Source organism: Rhipicephalus microplus, chromosome 5 (genome assembly GCF_043290135.1).
Source record: "Rhipicephalus microplus isolate Deutch F79 chromosome 5, USDA_Rmic, whole genome shotgun sequence".
In the NCBI taxonomy this organism is placed as follows: domain Eukaryota; kingdom Metazoa; phylum Arthropoda; class Arachnida; order Ixodida; family Ixodidae; genus Rhipicephalus; species Rhipicephalus microplus.
The window spans coordinates 122,015,801-122,035,608 of NC_134704.1; the positions used below are offsets into that span (position 1 = coordinate 122,015,801).

Genomic DNA, 19,808 nt, shown 5'->3' on the forward strand with positions numbered 1-19,808 from the left:
TAAACCATGAATCCTCTGTACATTTTGCCCACTCGATTTTATTACATCGCTCCCCCTAGCGTACGTCGCCGCACTAAATCGAACGATTGCCTTCAACCAATGACACGCGCCATATGTGACATCATTCCTATTTTATAAGATCTCGCGTCTTTCATCAACTACAAGTACCGCTTTCTAGTTTATAACATCTTGCATCTTTTCATCATCAGCTACAAGTACCACCATCTAGTAAACACTACAAGAACTAAACAAGAGGTGGCTACATACAGGAGACGGTACCGCCATCTAGTGAACACTGCAAGAACTAAACTAGAGGTGGCTACATACAGGGGACGGTACCGCCATCTAGTGAACACTGCAAGAACTAAACTAGAGGTGGCTACATACAGGGGACGCACAGCCCACGCCCTAAGGAGCTTCGACCCTAAAAACAACCTGGTTCATTTATGAGTGACCGATGAGCGACGGTACAAGATTGCCAGAACAAGTTTTTAGACCATGACATGTGACTTTAACTCGTAGCCATAAACTCTAAAAATTGAACGAATCTGTTAAGATGGCAACTGAGGATACTTAGCAAGTCCTCCTTTCCGCCAAAACCCATAGACTAGAAGTTTTCTTTCGGGTTATTGTTACGTACAGCAAAACTCGACAAGATCGAGGAACGTTTTGGGTTTCTACGATTGCATCTACTTTTGTTGAAGCTTACAGACCCTTTTCATTTAGTTAAATCGGTTGAGCTAGTGTTGCACTTCACAATTGAAAACGCAAATTTCTGTAATCTATGATGTGTAGATATAAACACTAACTTTATTCTACTCCACAAGACAAATTCTTGGAGTATGTGAAACTTTTGCATTGCAGAACATCATGATGATGAACATGTGTGTTTAAAAGAGTGGCATTTCAGTTAAGAGTCCTTGAATTAACTTTTATTTTACCTGCAGGGTTTCTTGGTTAGATGAAACGGGCAGTCTTTCGTGAAAAGGGTGGAAATATGCGTTGGGTCTGAAGGAGCGACTATCTGAAGCAGCATTTGTCTTGCTAAACAGAGCCATTACTTGAAGTTTAACACGACTTCTTTAGGGAGAACGAAACAAGTTCAGTCTGTGGATGACTTTTCTGTTATTATGAAAGGGAGGTGATTTGGACAGCCAAACCACTGATGTCTTCACTTGCTCTCGGAAAGTGGTTCAGTTTTACGCCTTTTTTGCTAAGTGCCATAAAAGGGAGAACTTCCCTTTTTAGATATTTATTTGAGGTTTCTAAAACAGCATGTGTGTTGAATATATTCGCCAAGATTATTAACACCACTTTTGAGTGATAGTTTCAGTCAGTGAAAGATCTTGAAAAATGGCATCGTCACGCCGTGTTTGAAGTTATCTATTTCTAGAACTTCAACCAATTGAACGCAAGAAAAATTCAATAAATAGGTGAAAATATATTCTACTGGTCATGATAGTTCGACCTTAAACAGCTGTGCACTTAAGCAGCTTCAATGTGCTGACGGCTGACTCATTTGCATGCGTCAGCCGTCAATGCCACAGGTTAATTTACAGTAACACCAAACGATCAAACTGCTTCCCCCATTCATCAATATTCCCTTCCTGAATATATGCCATGACATTATTAATTTTTTCCTTCCATTTTTTCTGCTATTTCGCTTCCCTACCCCATTTTCTTTATCTCCCGCTTCCTTTTTTTACCCTGTCATATTTTCCTTCCATTCTGCCTTACTTTCTTTTCTTCCCTCCCATTTCAATCCCATTTCCCTGAGAGCGTACCGGTCGAGATGTCTTCGCATGAAACAGAGCTATCTTGCACTACACACCATATTTTGTAACCTTTCCGTTTTACCTAAAGTAAAATAAAAAAATTGCTCCCCCCTACTTCTTTGTAGGTCTAAATTGCGTGACTTAGGCCCACAGATTTCTTTGAGACCCCTGAAATATCTGAAGGCCCACATGACATCTTTGATCTCGAATTGAGTTTTCACTAGAAACCTACGTTTCGAAAGTATCACTTCGTGACATGCGTGGACCAAATAAACATGATTTTTATTGCAATTTCGTACTGTATTGCCAATAAACCGATTTTTCTTGGCTGTCAACGCAGCCCCCTCCTCCCTTTCGGTTCTCCGTGCGGCTATCACTGTGTCGGCCTCGTGCTAAATGGCCCTTCGCTTGCGAAGGTTGCCGACCGCTGCTTTGATCGAACAATTGGAAGATATTTTAAAGGCGAAAAAAAATCACAGCATATCCACGGACTGGATGATGATGAGTGGGGCGAAATGTCCATCAGTCCATCCATTCGTTCTTGCTTGCGTTCATCCATACTTCCGTTCGTGCCTCCGTCTGTCCGTGCGTGCATGCGTTCGAAAATAGACACGTTCATGCATCTGTCCGAGCGTGTGTCCATCCGTCCATCTAATGAACACACTAATCCCACAATCTCGCTTCTTTTCATAATATATTTATCGAATACAAGTACCACCATCCAGCGGACATTCCAAGTACTAAACGGGAGGTGGCTATCTACTACTACTACTACTACTACTACTACTACTACTACTACTACTACTATTACTACTACTACTACATACACTGGGGACGTGCGACCCAAGGTTTAAGGAGCTTCGCCCCTAATAAAACGCAAGGCCTGCGCGGAAGGCGCAGTACATGTAGTTACGGCGAAGGCTATAAGAGCGGCCTTTTGATGCCTTTTCTACATACTCACTTGGTGAATGCGGGAAGCACACTTTCTCGATATTCACTACAGCATTAAGAATAAAAACTTTGGTTAGTAGGCCAGCATGTGCGCTAGGCTATTTTTCGTCATTCTTCTGAGAAGCATGCTTTCCGCTAAATCCTTGCAAGGAATTCAGTACCAAATGTTCCTGCAGTGGCTGACGACAATAAGGAATATTGTCTGAAGTGGGTATGCGCAACAGTTAATAGGTGAACAAGAACAACCGTTTCTAATAGGTTGGAGCTTTGAACGACCCACTCATTACGCTATTCGCATAGTGTGACGACTGGTTCTTCTTTCGCCGATTTTAAAACGCTTTATAAGTCGTAATAACGCAATTGCTTTCCCGACATCAAGCCTACCTAAGGCAAGTTTGCGAACGAGTCCCAAACACCGGCGTGGCTCAGTGGTAGAATACTAAGCTGGCACCCAGTGGACCCCTGTTCGAGCCCCACTGTGTAATTGGTGGTAATTGTTTTTTCTAACTTCGTGCGATTTGGTTACGGTACGGACACCGGCGGCGGCGGCGGCGGAAAAATACGGCGCTGTGCGTGACCAGAGTTTTGTTCTCATAACAGCTTTCGCTTAAGAGGTGCAGGTTATCTGTTGAATTGAAATGGATCACCAACAAAAGGCAGGTACAATTAAAGTAGCTCCGGTAGTCATACGAATGAGGGAATGAACGACAGCCATCATGTACACACGTGCACGGTGGCCGAAAAGAATTCCATATATTCAGAAATGCTCCTCGACTCGACTTTCACCCTTCATTTGACAGAGCTGTGCATTGCGCCACTGCTCGGCTGAAAATGATGCTGCGCTACTCAAGAATCCCAGCAGATTATCGCTGATATGCAGTGACCTTCCGTGCCTATAGACGGCACTCCCATCGGCTTTCTAAAGTGAAGGTGAAGCGTTGAGTGAAGGGACGTTCTGAATTACGGGAGCTCAGGGGGCGTTCGCAGACAACTAAAGCCTGAAATACTTCTCGCCGCCATTCAGTTGGTAACCCGCACGTGCAGGTTAAATGTTGCCCTGCCACCATGGTACAGTTGCTATAGAGGTGGCTGTCTTTACCACGGCGAGTCACCTTAGCACTTAGCAACACAGTAACCCACCTTATCTTATCCAATGCTGTAGCCAGCTTATCGGTGATTTAGCTGACACAAGTCAGCTAAATCACAGTAGCCATTACTTAGGGAACAATCACCGTCACTATGCATGCATCAATGAGGTACATGACAGCATTGTGTGCCTATACCAAGACCCCACATTCGCCGATTGAATCGCGCTGCTGCTCTGGGCCCCTATATATTGTTGGTGCCTTCACATGAGTGGGCCACGCCGTCTCACCGCTTACGATTTCTCGGCGTCCTCTACGTCATACTGCAGTATCGCTACTACCCTACGTCGAAGCACTGAGGCCATATTTTCACCTTCTGCCCCAACCATCTCTATTCCTGTACGTCAAAGCAGACAAGAACAAGAGCCACCCACCGTACTTTCCTGTCTGTCTGCGCACATCTTTGTTATTGTCAGTGAGCCACTAATGTATATAACGAAGTGCGCAAACCTCATCAAACACTTCAGACAAAGCTACGTGGGTGGAGCCTCTGCACATGTGTTACTACGCCAAGTAGTCGGTTGGCATGCGATTTTGGTTCGCACGAGCACCGATCAATAAATGTTACATATCTTCGAAGGAAATCGGTAAAATGTTACTTTTTTAGAGTATACAATAGAACAAGGCGCTTTATTGAAGCATTCAGATTTATTCCGGAAAACAAAGGCACGTTCGAGCAGAAATTGGGCGATTACAAAAACAGTGCAAAAGCACGAAAGCATTTCTTAAAATCGGTGCATACTGGGTTGCCATCGTTGTTTTTCTTCTTTTTCGGGCGCAAAAACTTTCCAGATACGTTCATGTTATTTTTTTTTATGGAGCATGAATGCGTCAACGCACGGTGTAAATCCAAGTGGGTGAAACGCAACCTTTACACGGCCAAGAACGCTGTTTTTACACAGTGAACAGGAACGTGTCTGTTGCCCAGGCAAAGCTTTGCACTGGTAATTTCATCCTCATAAATTTCTGTCACCGCAAAGCGCAATGAACCCTTCTACCCGTAGACGCCGACGGGTACGGTGTTACAGTACGCTATTTTTAGCGTGATCGTATCAGGCAGCCGCAGTACCGATCACGTATGCAACGCAATTTAGGAGGAAGGTCGTTCCTTTTGCGTACAACTTCCCGTCACAATTTTGCTCTTGCTCAAGACTGGTACTTTCAAGGCGGCTATCGCGATAAGAGTATACCGCTTTCGCTGATGGTATCACTCGCACACAGCTTCTCGGTGATTACATGTGCGGGAAACAAAATATTTCATACGAAACACCACTCGCTTCGTTTCTACCTGTTCGGTAAATACAGAAAACTTAACGAGCACGCACTCATGCTCGCTCACAAGCTCCGATGTGAACTGGCTCCAACTGAGTGACGTCATGAATGTTTACCGGGGCAGGAAAAAGGGGAAATGACACCAGAAAAGCCAGGATTCGGAAACAGCAAAGAACGAAAATTGTGCAGGGAGTATAGGCTTCTTAATTAGAATGCAAACAGTCTTGAACATAATATTTATATCTTTTAATTTATACTTTCGGCTATGCTACGCAGTACACGAAAATTTGCGTTCGCAGACTACATGCTGAAGCGTAAAAAAAAGGGCGTGCCTACGCTTCGTAACCTTGGCTGTGCTCCCACAGAAAGTTGTCGGCGAGTCTCGTTCCCGATTCCGAACACGTCCACAGAGCATGAGCGTAGGCGAGTGTGTTGTTTACTTTCTGTAAGGCATCGATGAATCCCTGGTATTTCTGGTCAGCTGCTCTCGGGGCCCACAGTCACGTATGTCTGACGCTAGGCTTCTTTTCGATAGCCGCCGACCGCTTAAGATATGGTATGGTGTGTCCACACGAGCCTGCACTGCCTCGTGCGAAACGTAAACGCATTCCTCGTCTGCGGAAAGGCCCCCTCTTCGTCGTGTAGGTTAGCCGCAGTTTGGCAAACGCATAATGCTGAAACTACCCAGAGGCGTCTAAAAGATCAGTGTACTGCTTATATAAAGCGAAGATCCAGTCAGTCAACGCCCTTGGAACTGTTTGTGAGCCTCTCAGTGTTGCTGGTGCTTTTGCGTGGTGCAGTGCCCCGCGTGCGTGGGCAGTCGACGGGGAAAAGACTATAAGAGGGACACGCGCGTCAGTTTCCTGCAGTGTATAGGGTGCTACCATTCTCAGTGGTTGTGTCCTTAACAGAGGCTAGACGGTAAGTGATGTGCTTCCCATATATATTGCGTCTAAAGAAGGAAAGGCGACAGTCGCGGAGCATACGGAAGCAGAATCAAGGTTGCCACAAACAGAGCCTGTTTTGACTTCTCAAACAGCGCTGTCGTAAACACAGTTTCTCCCGAAGCTACAGTCAGCATGGCGAAAAATTCAGGCTTGCACAATAGCGACTTTCGCATATCACGCCCTTTCGCTCTTGGTTCTCTATCGCGATGCTTCAAGGCCGGGTAGTCCACCACAGGTGGCAGCGAAAGTTTGACAGCCTATAAAAGCACGTGTTACGTTTTCGACGCAAAATTTAGCCGTCATAAATGTTATCCCAGAACAGTGGTTGCAGACATCCAGTAATATTTCTTACGCATATGTAACAACCGCATCGCACGTAGTTTTCTTCGAATCTCAACGTAACAAAAAAAGTTGAATTTTTAAAGCTGGTTTTACTATTTGTGGAATATGATTCACTCTAAGAATTTCAAAAAAAAGTTTCTTCACACTGAACAACCTATCTCAATCATTACGTTTCATGTTCACTTACGAGCACAAAACGTGGCTTGCACGTACGAAAACGTGTTTTGATTGAATCGGCCGTAATAGAAAGCTTCAGCTAATTGTGAAGCTAGAGATATCATTATAAAATGCATTTAATCAATACAAACGAGTGCTTAAAAAGAAAAAGCTTGGCTAGTATAGCCCGGGACTAATATATATGCACAAAAACGTTAGAAAATACGATTTCAACTAACAGTCCCCTAACGCTTAGGTCTGTTTGATATACGGACATTTTATGTACAAATACGAGAAAACTAACAGTGCACGTTCGTTTAATAAAGGTAACCTGCTAATTAGCTCAGAATGTATATTTTGCTTACATCTGGCGTGTAAAAAACATGAAATTGTAAAAACATGAAAGTAATGAAATTCGCAGCCGTAATTGACTCGTTCTCCCATCCGCGCTGACCTGTTGTCTTTATTTTGTTCCGCACAGTCTTTAAAGCACTCGCAAATTACATTACAATGTCTTTGACTATGCATGTTTTGTAACACGGGGCACAAACAGCGCCAGTTCAGCGATCTTTATTGGACAAGGTTGAGCTGCCAATTTGCCAAATCTAACGCAGCCGATGACCATCCAGCCTCAAAAAGTTTATTCTCACCGCCCTTATTTCTTTTTTTCGCTTTTATGCAGCACTCGGAACATCGCTATACCATGGTTCTGAAAACAAGCATAGCGGCCATGGCCATGTCGACCTTACTTTTGCTTGCTTTGTCAAGCAGTGCGGACGCGTACGGATGTGACCCCTCGGCCTGCTACTCAAAATGCATCAGCCACGGTGCCTCTTCAGGCAGGTGTCTTTGGGGAGTCTGCCAGTGCAGAGTCCACTACAAGCGCAGCATTGAAGGTCATGTTGCGGAAAATGAAGACTAGCAAGCCATCCTTTCTGCACCAACCCCATGATGAGCCAGGAAACATTGTACCAAGACGGCAAAACCAAAACCATGTACAGATTCTACAGGACGCTACGTTTGCGGGCTAGAGGCACGGCTGTCCCAGCTACTCTGCGCAGTGCGAAGTACGCAGTGTGCTGAATTTCTACCACGAAATGATAACTGATGTCTCTTTTGTTTTATTAGTGCCCCGGGTTGGCGGAACTGTTCTGCTTCCGCTAACAATTGGCCTGTCAAAAAAACGGGGCTCACGTGCTCTGAGCCATGTATCGAACGCGAAAGTGCCCAATAGTGATTTCATATTATTGACCAAAATCCATTCGCAACTAACAGAACTGCGAGACTATTTTGCTATAGCACTTGCCCGAACGCCTGTCTTCTGTTCCAAGCTTTGCTTCCTGAAATCCACTTAATAATTTGAAGGTCAGATACATTGAGAAGCTTAAAATATCTTTCGCGTACGAACATTGCCCTTATGACTTTGACCTGCGTGCATTATTAGAGAACAACGTTGATCCAATCCCGTGACACCAAATAAACGCTACTCGAAAGCAGTTGTTTCTGTGTCTTGCGCTTTCCTTCTCTAGTCGGGTTTCTCGCAAAATGATGCTGCACGTATGTGCGTTGAACTAGAAACTGACCTTATTACTGAGTAATTTCAACTGTAGCGTTAACAATTATAAAAAATAATTGCCACAATTGAGTACGTGAAAGCTTTTCAAGCATTCATAATTACCAAACGGCTTCGAGAGATATCACATTTGAGAATATTTAAAATCGTAAACATTCAGTCCAGGCTTTGTGTTCGAGGCAAGTGGGCGTTTGCGTGCTTGAAAACTGTGACCGGCTCAAGGAATAACATTGGTTGCGTGGTCTAACTTTGACGAAATATATCCTGTAAAATGTCAAAGTATTTCAACAGAGAATGGTTGTAAATGATGATAGAAAATCTAAACGCGTGGGAAGAGACTGTATTACTTAAGTACTCTGGTGCCTTCATAGAATTACCAATGGGCAGGTGTGGCAAAAATGATTTCCTTAATAATATTTATGTAAAATCATGGAGCCTAAAAGAAATGTGATTGATCCATGGGCTGTATTATTGTTTTTATTTTTATTTATTGCAAGTTTTACGTTCCCATAAAATTGCGGTTTTCACAATGCTCTCTAAAACAAAAAAAAGAAACCGAGGACTACTAAAATTATTTTTATTATGTCGCATATACTCTACACTTAGAAAAGGACTTCATATTATTCTGTTTTCGAATGTAGGTATTAAATTTACTGCGAAAAATGTGCTAAAGCTCGATAAAAAGTACTTAACAGGGCAAACAACAGGGCAGAAGAGCTCTGGAGAAGAGACGAGACAGAGCGCTGGACTGCCAACAATTTATTTCTTGCAAAGGTCTCCCCTTTTATACAGTTACCAGTCGCAATAGTCATGCGTGAAACACAATGACATTGCATAAGTACATCACACCGACAAGCAAAGGAACAACATTTCCTTATTGGTGAGCGCGACAGAAGGCGTGCTAACACAAGCATCTTCAAATCAGCAAATCTTTTCTGCCTCTATGATCTCGCGTGTGGTGCGATCCGTGCATCTAGCAACAATAGTACACTCTGAAAATATTGGCCGGCAGCCACACGTGCTGTAGTGAGCGGACAGCCATTCTTGTTTATAGTGATCCACATTGTGCACATGTTCCCTCAGCCTCTCATTTATACAGCGACCTGTTTGACCGACGTAATACCTTCCACACGATAACAGCAGCTGATACACCGCATTACAGGTGAAATCTCTGAATTTATTTGCATATTTTTTAGTGCAACCGAGGGTGGGTCTGGACGGAGGAACGGACAGCTTGCACAGGCGACTCAATTTTCGAGGGGCCGTAAAGACCGCTTTCACATTAACTTGCTGTGCCACTTTCTTGAGATTGTGCGCTATCTTGTGCATATACGGAACCACGGCGAAAGCCTAACAACCTATGACAGGTGGGACTGCATTATCAGTTCCTTTGACCTTAAGTTCACGCAGAAGGCCTTCGGCAACGCAAACTTGCACGTGGTCGGGGTAACCCGCCGACGTCAGCCTTGAATATTGCTAAACTAAGCTTGCTGTAATCCTGTGCACACTTGCAAGTTTCCTTTCCTCTATTTCTGTCTGAATGTTTGTATTTATTGTATTTTAAGCTTTCAATAATTTTTATTAGGCACTAGTGAAGTTCTCGTCTAAAAGTTACATGACGCTTTCTTGATCGGTCTCTTCGTTATATATACTGAAGGGACCGGCACATACCTATAGGTATGTGCCGCAGTAAACAGAACATAAACAAACAAACGCTGAAGAATTCGTTATCACTTGAAACTGAACGTTTTTTTGTTTTTTTGCTTTTCTTTGCTATTCATATCTTCGAAGAAAATTGTTGATTTTGTAGTTACTAGCATCCTTCATCAAAACCACTACAAAATTAATTTCTTTAGTTCACCCAAAAACTCGGGCAGTTCAACACAGTGGGTATAAGCCATCAAGAATGGCCGTTAAACAAGGGAGCGACCAGCGCCATGGACGCCATTTTTCCAGGTTTGATTATTTTATACATTTTCATCGGAGCAGTTGATCAGCGAAGTGTCGCAACGAGTACCTGTGTCTTCTACGTCACTCTACATCATTACGTGCAACGATTATGCGAAAGCAAAGAATCAGTCTCTTGTGTTGTGCACATCAGCCCCAAATAGGATTGCTTCTACATGCATAGAAAGAGAGGTTGAATAAATTTTACATGTCAAGCTTGTCATAACTTCGCATCATCTACGGCCTTAGAAGTTTTAACCCAGTGTACTAGCTCTATTCAGGCAAATTATTCATTCATTTTGTGTTCACTGTAACTATATTAGAAACTTAACTACACACACGAGCGTTCAGTATGCACTATAGACGTCTTTTTGTATGTTACATTTATTTATTTTTCCAGTTAGCACATTTGTTTATGATTTATTTCTTTTCCTAATATATATTGTTTATTTATTTATGATAAATTGAGGGCAAAATTGAATAGAAGAATGAGTCATTACAATAAATAAAGTATGCAGAACGCAAGCCCACAGCGAATTCAGGTAACACACTGATTGTACAGATTATTCAAACAGGTTTTGATACTTTAAAACAAAAAGAAAATAACCAAACAAGTTCAGGGGTACATGTAGGAGGTAGTTTTCCCCGTTCTCCAGCTGATGCTGTGGTAAAGAGGTCCACGGGACTGCTTTCAGCTCTTTCATAGTAGAGTACAAAGTACTCCTAATCATTAACCAGACATTAAACAGGCATATTTGTGACGCCGCGTATACAAATTGAAGTTATCTAAATCGTTAACCACTTTCTCTAAACACACGGGTCCTGAAACGACCAAGGGACGGCTCTCAGTTCTCCCATATTAGGGTACCGAGTACTCTAAATCGTTCACCACTTTTTCTAAACACACACATGAATAGGACGGCTCTATGCTCTCCCATAATAGAATGCCAATTACATTGAATCATCAAACCCGTTTTCTAAACACACATCCAATAGAAGCGTACCTAGTACTCAACATCGTTAACAACTTTTTTTTTCAACACACAGCGTACGGGACAGCTTTGTGCTCTCCCATAGTATAGTATCAAGTACTCAAAATCGTTAACCACTTTTTTCAAAACACGTACGCTATTCTCTTCTGTTGCTGATGTTTTCAGCTTTAGGGACGGCTCACTGCTCTCACCCAGTCCCGGTTGCGTACGACGTTCTCGAAATCATTAATCACTTTTCCTACACACAGGTTAGACACCAAAAAACGCCGGGACGGCTTTACGTTCTCCCATGATACCTCGTACTCTAAACCTTCACCACGTTTACTAAACACAATAGAGTGCCCAGTACGCTAGATTGTTAAACACTTTTTCTAAACACACATGATGGCATGCCGACAGAAGTCTGAGACGGCTTGAGGCTCTCTCCCATAGTAGAGATACGAAGTGCTCTAAATCGTTAACAGTTTTCCTGAGCGTCCTCACCGGGACGTATTATGGCTCTCCTATATAACTATTCACTTATTTATTCATTAAACAATACTGCCAATCTCAACAGAGAACTTAGCAGGGAGGGCATATGAAAACATATTTGTTTACACGAAATATACTCGTTAAAATTACAAAAATGAGAATTACAAAAAGGCATATAATTAATAATTATTCAATGTCATAATAAAAACTGACTTTCAAACAAGTTTAGCAACAACGAGAACATGGACTAGAGTTCTACTAAAAGCAAATGAAAAAAGGATAAGGTATGCATTTGTAAGATGGCATAGGTCAACAGTTACGCAATATTATTGAGCAAATTATTTTAACAATAGGCTGATCAAAGAACATGTCACCAAAATATGCGATCATATCAAACAACAACTCTATAATAACATAATACAGAATCATTGCTTATTTGGTTTATTGATGCGGTAATGCCGTTATTGCGATTTGTGAAGTTATCAGTTCGCTTTCAATTCCAGCTCTAAATAAGCTTATGGATTAGTCACTGGTTAGGATAGGTCTCAGTCACTTTCAATCTTCCGTGGTTTGAGAAAAAAAAATGAATATCTGAAACAATAAGTGGTGAACGAATATTCAGCAAGAGTATGGCAATGATTATGACGAGTTGGTCTGCCATGAAAAAAAGATATATACCTTGAAGTAATCATTTTTATTCTGTCACGAAGTAGTTGAAACATTACGTTTGACCTTGTTAGTTTTCTTTGTTTTTTTGCGTCAAAATTCTAGCGTTGTTAAGGAGGTGTGTCGGTCAGCCCGTCAGTAAGTCTATACATGTCAAAAATAAATGTTATTGCTTTCCTTTCAACCGCTTCTATTTTATTATTCTGTGGGTGGGTAAACGGGAACCAGACAGGGCCAGCATATTCTGGTACAGATCTGATGAGGGTAGCATAAAGTACTAGATTAGTATTCGCTATTAGTGGTGCATTGTTCAATTGTCTTTTTAGTAAAAACAATATTTTAGGGCAGTGATTGTTATCTTATCATTCTGAGTATCCCATCTCAGCCTGGAGTGCGTAAGTATATGGGGCTTCAAAACATTCACAATATATTCTAAACTCCCAATTTCGAGGATCGCAGTTTTAGGCAACTCTTATCTCTATGTCTGTATGCTTAATTCTTACAGTCGTTTACAATCTACGAATAAATGTAAGATCTGCTTACAACTACTTCTCTCCCAGCCTGAAAACATTTGTGTGGATGCCCGTGTGTTTAAAACAAATTGTTAACGATTCAGGGTGTTATTGCCTCCCTGCGTACACTATGAGAGAGCAGCAAGCTTTTCCTGTGCACACACGACGCCGAAGCAAGGCGTGTTTAGAAAAAATGGGCAGATCCCACGTACAGTGGGAATCGATGATATCCGAAGCACAAATGAGGAAGGTTGATATGTCACTTCAATATCAGCACAACTTTACGAGGTGGAAATAAATTATGCCGTACAAGACTTCCAATGTCATGATTATCATGTTTGGATGTGTCGTTTACTTTCGTCATCTATTCAAACCACGTGATACAAAATTTAGTATATGTGGACCTACTTGGTCGTCCATGGACGTTACGTAACACCAAATTTGATATATATGAAGCTAGCGAAATGGCTGCGAGCGCATAATAAAGGGCCCAATATACTACAGCGTAACGTTGACTCACGTGAACAATGAGCACAGTGACGCTACGTTAGCAAAACGCGTGCACTCTATAATCTGACGCCAGGCGCGGCCGGCGTCCGTCGGCACAGCCCGACGGCAAGCGGTGCTAAATGCGACATGCTGCATTTCACGCCAGTGCATTACCCAGACAGCATTGCGTTTGTCTCTTTTCGTGACGGAGGGACGCCGGATGCGCTGAAACGCGCATACATCAAAGCAACGCAGTTCGGGATGTGCATGCGAGTATGCGGCACGACCGGCGCCGAGCGTAGCAACGCCGACGTAACGCGACGAAACGAACACCGGCGTGCACGCACGCCGGGTCACGTCGAATTGTATTGCCGCCTTGACTGCGGCATGTAGTCACGTTCTCACATGACACGCACATCATGATTATCATGTTTTACCAGTCACAAACCTTCGTCATCCTCTGACGTCGCGTAATACTAAATTTGGCATATGTGAAGCTAGCGAAACGGCCGCGAGCGCATCATGAGTGTGGCATGTAGCCATGTTGTTACAAGACACGCATGTTGTGATTATCATGTTTGAATGTATCATTTACCTATGTCGTCCATTGGCGTCACGTAATACCGAATTTGGTACATGTGAAGCTAGCGAAATTGCCGCTAACACATCATGAGCGTAGCATGTAGTCATGTTGTTACATGACACGCATATCGTGATTATCATGTTTGCACCAGTCTCATACCTTTGTCATCCATTCAGGTATTGTAATACCAAATTTGGTATATGTGACTCCTGCGAAACGGCCGTGAGAGCATCATGAGCGTGGCATGTGGTCATGTTACATAACACGCATGTCGTAATTTTTATGTTAGGGTCTGTCGCTTGTGTTCGCGATGCAATCATGTTAAATCATACCAGTTTTTCAACATGTCATGTGGACGAACTCACTGCAAGAGCAGCAAGACCATGAAATGTAAATCACGACATTCATGACATACATATCATATATTTCATGTTATGACTAGTCACTTATGGTCGTAATACAGTCTTGTCATGCCAAACCAAGTTTGGTGTCGATACCATTATCCAAGTGGCAAGGAGAGCTAAATGTCGTAAATAGATAGATAGATAGATAGATAGATAGATAAATAGATAGATAGATAGATAGATAGATAGATAGATAGATAGATAGATAGATAGATAGATAGATAGATAGATAGATAGATAGATAGATACGCTCAATGTCGTCGAAATTCGCCAAGAAATATGCTCCGCATTTAAAAGTGGTAAATGATTTAGATTACTAGAAAGTCGGTACTCTACTATGAGATAGCACAAGGCCGTCCCGTGGGCCTCACATTTGATGGGGCGTTAAGCACTTGGACATACAACAAAGGCATGTCGTGTGTGCTTGAGAGAGTTTTATTTCCGAAAGAAACATACGACATACAACAAAGGCATGTCAGGTGTGCTTCAGAGAGTTTTATTTCCGAAAGAAACATACATACACAGAAGACATTCATCTGTTGCACTTTATGTTCTCAAGACATTCCTAATATATATTCATATACATTCAAATGCTCAGTGGGAACTGTTTGTACCTAAAAACAGAAATTCTAATGTGCACAATGAAAACCACGCACAGGGGTACGCACACTTCATGAAGAGGAACAAAAAACAACAACAAAAACTAAAACATTATAAACATATTGAGAAAATATATTTCCTTCAAACATGCATGAGTCAACAAATTCACTACTGGTTGCTGGGATCGCGCATACATGTGACTGCGGACGATTTAGCACATACTAACTGAATAAACATGTTGATAATCTATGACACTCTAACCCATAAAACAGAAGAGCTTTCTGTACAACTCAACAGTCATAACTGCAAAAAAAGTTTACGGGGAAACTTTCCACCTGTTGTTATTGGCCTACACGTACGGCCAGTCTCATCTACATTGAACACATCAATATACTTCACAGTTGGGAATGTGACGGAGAGTTTGACTTTGTCCTTTCCAAGAAAGCGCAAGACCAGTATCTCAGGAAGTCAGTACGTGAGTTGCTAGCTAAGACTGCAAAAAAAAACCATATAAGTGTCTCTCTAAACTGGGATGATAGCGGCTACTGTAGCTGCAGGCATTGCCGTCAAGCGACCGCCCTGTAGCGATTACCCCAAAAAATAAACTCGCCAACGGCGATCACTAATCGGCCAAACCTGTTCCGGGGGGCATCGGTCTCTCGTGTAATAGCGACAAGTGTGTTTAGCAAAAGTGTGTAACGCTTTCGAGTACTTCGTACTCAACTACAGGAACCGTCCCACAAACCAGCAGCAAACGTTTCTTTAGAGAAAGTATTTAACGATTTAGAGCACTTAGTACTCTACAATGGGAGAGCACAAAGCCGTCCCTTGGGCCTCACACTTGATGAGACTGCACCGATCTACGCGATTGGAATCGCGAGGAATCCAAGATCTTATAACTTTTAGAGACTAAGGCGCATGATTTTTCGCATATATTAGATCAGTGGTTTCTCTATACAGATACATGTTGGTGCACCTGCTTTTCCGTCAAAAAGCCTTGATTTCTTGTGCAATTTACGCAAAGATTTCGACATCAGTCTCTGCGAAACGTAATGTTTGAAACAGAAGTGATGAACCTTTAAATAATACTCTGCATAGTGTTTGTGTTATCACCAAAAAATACTCGTATTTGCAACGAAAACCACGTAGCACGACTCTCTCGCCCATATGAATGGCAGGTGAGCCGCAGTATTGGGGGTGACGCTTGGTATTTATTTTTAGGCTGTAAGCAACTAATCTTGCTACCGACTATTTTTTTGGCTATGAAGCTAAGGCTACAAATCCAAGTTACCCGTCTGCTACCGCTTGGTAATAGGCACTTTTGACTGACAGAAATGCGAAGCATTTTAGGGGCGAAACTTCTTATAGCGGCACCCGTTCGTCCCCCGTGGTATGTAACATGTATAACATTTTGACCTCCAAGGTGGTACTGGTGAAAGACTTCTTCTGTGCGTTATTGAACAATAAAAATAGTGCTTAATGTACATGTCAATGGCTGCTAATGGGGAATGAAAGACAGGATCATTCGGCTTTTAGTTAACGCGCAAGCTGCGATCATCCTTAGCAGCCACTGGCATGTACATTGAGCACTATTTGACAATAAAGGGTTGCTACGTTATACTCGCTGGGTGTAACCTCCTTAGCTTTAGAAAGGTTTAGCGAGCATTGAGCCGCAGTGCCATGAATACAATGAACTTGTATATACCCTGAATGAACTCGAGGTGGTTAAAATGGGAAGTAAATACGAAGCGCAAGCCGTAAGAAAGTAAAAGCTGAATTCTCCTGTCTCTCATTTCCCATTAGCAGCCATTGGCATGTACATTGAGCACTATCTGACTGAAAAAGTTTGCTATGTCATACTCGCTGGGCGTGACCTCCTTGTTTTTCGAAAAGTTTTGCGAGCGTTCGGCCGCAGTGCCATGAATACAAAGAACTAGTACATACCATGAACTCGAGGTGGTTAAAGGTGGGAAGTAGATCCGAAGCGCCAGCCGTGGGAAAGTGTGCGTGTGCCACCCCTCGTTTAGTCCTTGGAATGTCCGCTGGATGGCGGTGCTTCTATATGGGGAATATATGATGAAAAGATGCGAGATGGTGGTACTTGAAGTGTTGAATAGATGGACGAACGGACACATAGACAGATGCATGGATGGACGCATGAACGGACGCAGGGGCGGATGCATGAACGAACGCAGGGACGGGCGCACGAACAGACGCACGGGCGGACGGGCTGATGGACGCATCGACGGTCACACTGACGGACGCAGGGACGGACGGAAGGAAGAACGAATGAACGGACGAATTCGTCGTTCCACTCTCCATCATTCACTCCGTGGATATACTGCCTTTTTTTTAGCGAACTTCGGTGACATTAGGCGTATCTATATATCTATCTATCTAGCCGCCTACGACTGTTAGCTATCCTGGCCGTTTAGATAATGGCATCGATACCAAACTTCGTATGGCATAACATGACTGTAAGAAGAACTCATTTGACTAGTCATGACATAAAAATCATGGAATGTATGTCATGAATGTCATGATTTACATTTCATAGTCCTGCAGCTCTTGCGGTGGTTTCGTTCACATGGCACGTTACAAAACTGGTATGGTATGACATGATTGCATGGCGAACACAAGCGACAGACCCTAACATGAAAATCATGGCATGTGTGTCATGTAACAACATGACTACATGCCACGCTCGTCATGCGCTCCTGGCCGTTTCGCTAGCGTCACATATGCCTAATTTGGTATCACAGTACATGAATGGATTATGAAGGTATGCGACAGGGGCAAACATAGAAATCATGAGATGCGTGTCATGTAACAACATTCCTACATGCCACGCTCATGATGCACTGGCGGCCATCTCGCTAGCTTCACTTATACCAAATTTGGTATTACGGTACTTGAATGGATCACGAAGGTGTGATACTGGTGCAAACATGATAAACATGAGATGCGTGACCTGTAACGACATGACAACATGCTACGCTCATGATGCGATTGCGGCCATTTCGCTAGCTTCACATCTACCAAACTACGCGACGCGAACGGACGACATAGGTAAATGATGCATCCGAACCTGATAATCACGACATGCTTGTCATGTAACAACATGACTGCACGTCACACCCATGATGTGTTCGCGGCCACGTCGCTGGCTTTACATATGCAAGTTCGGTATTACGTGACGTCAATGGATAAGGAAGGTATGCGACTGGTGCAAACATGATAATAATGAGATGTGTGTCACGTGAGAACATGACTATATGCCACCGTGAAGGCACCAATACAATTCGACTTGACGCGGTTCGCATGCTCGCCGGCGTTCATTTTGTCGCGTCACGCCGGCGTTGCCACGCGAGGCACCAGTCCTGTTATGTAGCCGCAGGCGCTCGCTACGCTGCGTTGCTTTGACGCATGCGCGTTTCAGCGCGTCCGGTGTCCCTGCGTCACAAAAAAAGGGAGACGCAGCGTTGTATGGATAACGCATCGGCGTGAATCGCACCATGTCGCATTTCACGCTGATTGCTGTCGGGCCGAGCCGATGGACGCTGGTCGCGTCGGTCGCGCCTGACGTCAGACTATAGAGTGCTGCCGTTTTGTTAACGTAGCATCGCTGTGCCCAGCATGCGCGCGCGTCAATGCTACATTAGAGTATATTGGACCCTTCATGCTGTGCTCACGGCCGTTTTGCTAGTTCCGCATATACCAAATTTGGCGTTACGTGACGTCAATGGAGGACGAAATATATGACTGATGCAAACATGATACTACTGACAGGCGTGTCATGTAAGAACATGACATCATACCACACGAATAGCATGCTCACGGCCATTTCGCTAGCTCTACATTTACCAAACTTGGTATCGAGTGACGTGAATACATGATGAAGGTAAACGACACATGCAAACATGATAATCATGACACAGAAGTCATGTATGGCATCATTTACCTCCACCTAGTAACCTTGTGCTGATTTTAAAGTGACATATCAAGCTTCCTTATTGGTGCTTCGCATATCGTCGAGTCCCACTGTATGCGGGATCTGCCATTTTTTAGATGCGGAGCATCTAATACTCGAGGCTTGTAGTGCGGCGCCGTCCGCAAGCTTCCTCCTCCTTCTTCCACCATCTGTGCATCCCTTCCTCCTCTACACACCGCGCGCGCTTCACTCCTCCACCATCTGTGCACCCTTCCTCCTCTACACACCGCGTGCGCTTCTCTTCACGAACATTGGCTAGCTGTATAATGTAGCGCGCATGCGCCGTCACGCTTCGAGATCATCGGCAGCTGACGCGCGCGCATGCGCCGTCGCGCTTCGAGAACATCGGCAGCTGACGCGCGCGCATGCGCCGTTGCGCTTCTCCCCCTTCTCGAACATTCGACAGCTGACAGTGCATGCGCCGTCGCGCTGTATATATACTCAAGGTCGGCGCTCGCTCGCTCAGTTGCCGCTCGTCGGTTGGTTTGTACGGCGCGTCGACGTCCAAGGTCGCGGTGAAATGAATTCCAACGAATCCACAAACACAATGATCGACGTCCCTTCGACCAGCGCCGCCCTTTCGCATACGTGTGTACGTGTTCACTCATTTAACACCCCCTCCTACAACCACGTTAACCAATTTAGCCATCGACCCAAGTAAGTCGCAATTTAACACCCCATTTCACAGCCACGTTAACCAATTTAGCCATCCACCCAAGTAAGTCGCACTTTAACACCCCGTTAACCAATTATATGCTCCGCATCCTCCTCAGTGTTCCCCCGAGGGAAGCTGCGGGCAATTTTTTTAATGCTAAGAATTTCCTAGCGAACTTCGGCGACTTTGAGCGTATCTATCTATCTATCTAGCCGCCTACGACTTTTAGCTCTCCTGGCCGTTTCGAGAATGATATCAACACCAAACTTGGCGTGACATAACATGACTGTATGATGAACATATCTGACTAATTATGACATGAAAATCGTGACATGTG

The 19,808-nt window shown here is 43.6% G+C and overlaps 1 protein-coding gene and 1 long non-coding RNA gene across 2 annotated transcripts in view; both read left to right on the forward strand.

Annotated features, from left to right (window-relative positions):
- The first annotated feature begins 5,624 nt into the window (after positions 1-5,624).
- Positions 5,625-8,084, forward strand: LOC142817366 (uncharacterized). The gene is made up of 2 exons (XR_012895194.1): positions 5,625-6,064; positions 7,271-8,084. It is a non-coding gene; the product is annotated as an uncharacterized LOC142817366 (long non-coding RNA).
- Positions 8,085-10,029: 1,945 nt separating this feature from the next.
- LOC142817365 (uncharacterized) overlaps positions 10,030-19,808 on the forward strand; it is a 35,894-nt gene continuing 26,115 nt past the window's right edge. Inside the window, exon 1 of the mRNA XM_075894392.1 lies at positions 10,030-10,117. Coding sequence (XP_075750507.1) covers positions 10,099-10,117 — 19 coding nt within the window. The 5' untranslated portion in view covers positions 10,030-10,098. The remainder of the gene's footprint in view (positions 10,118-19,808) is intronic.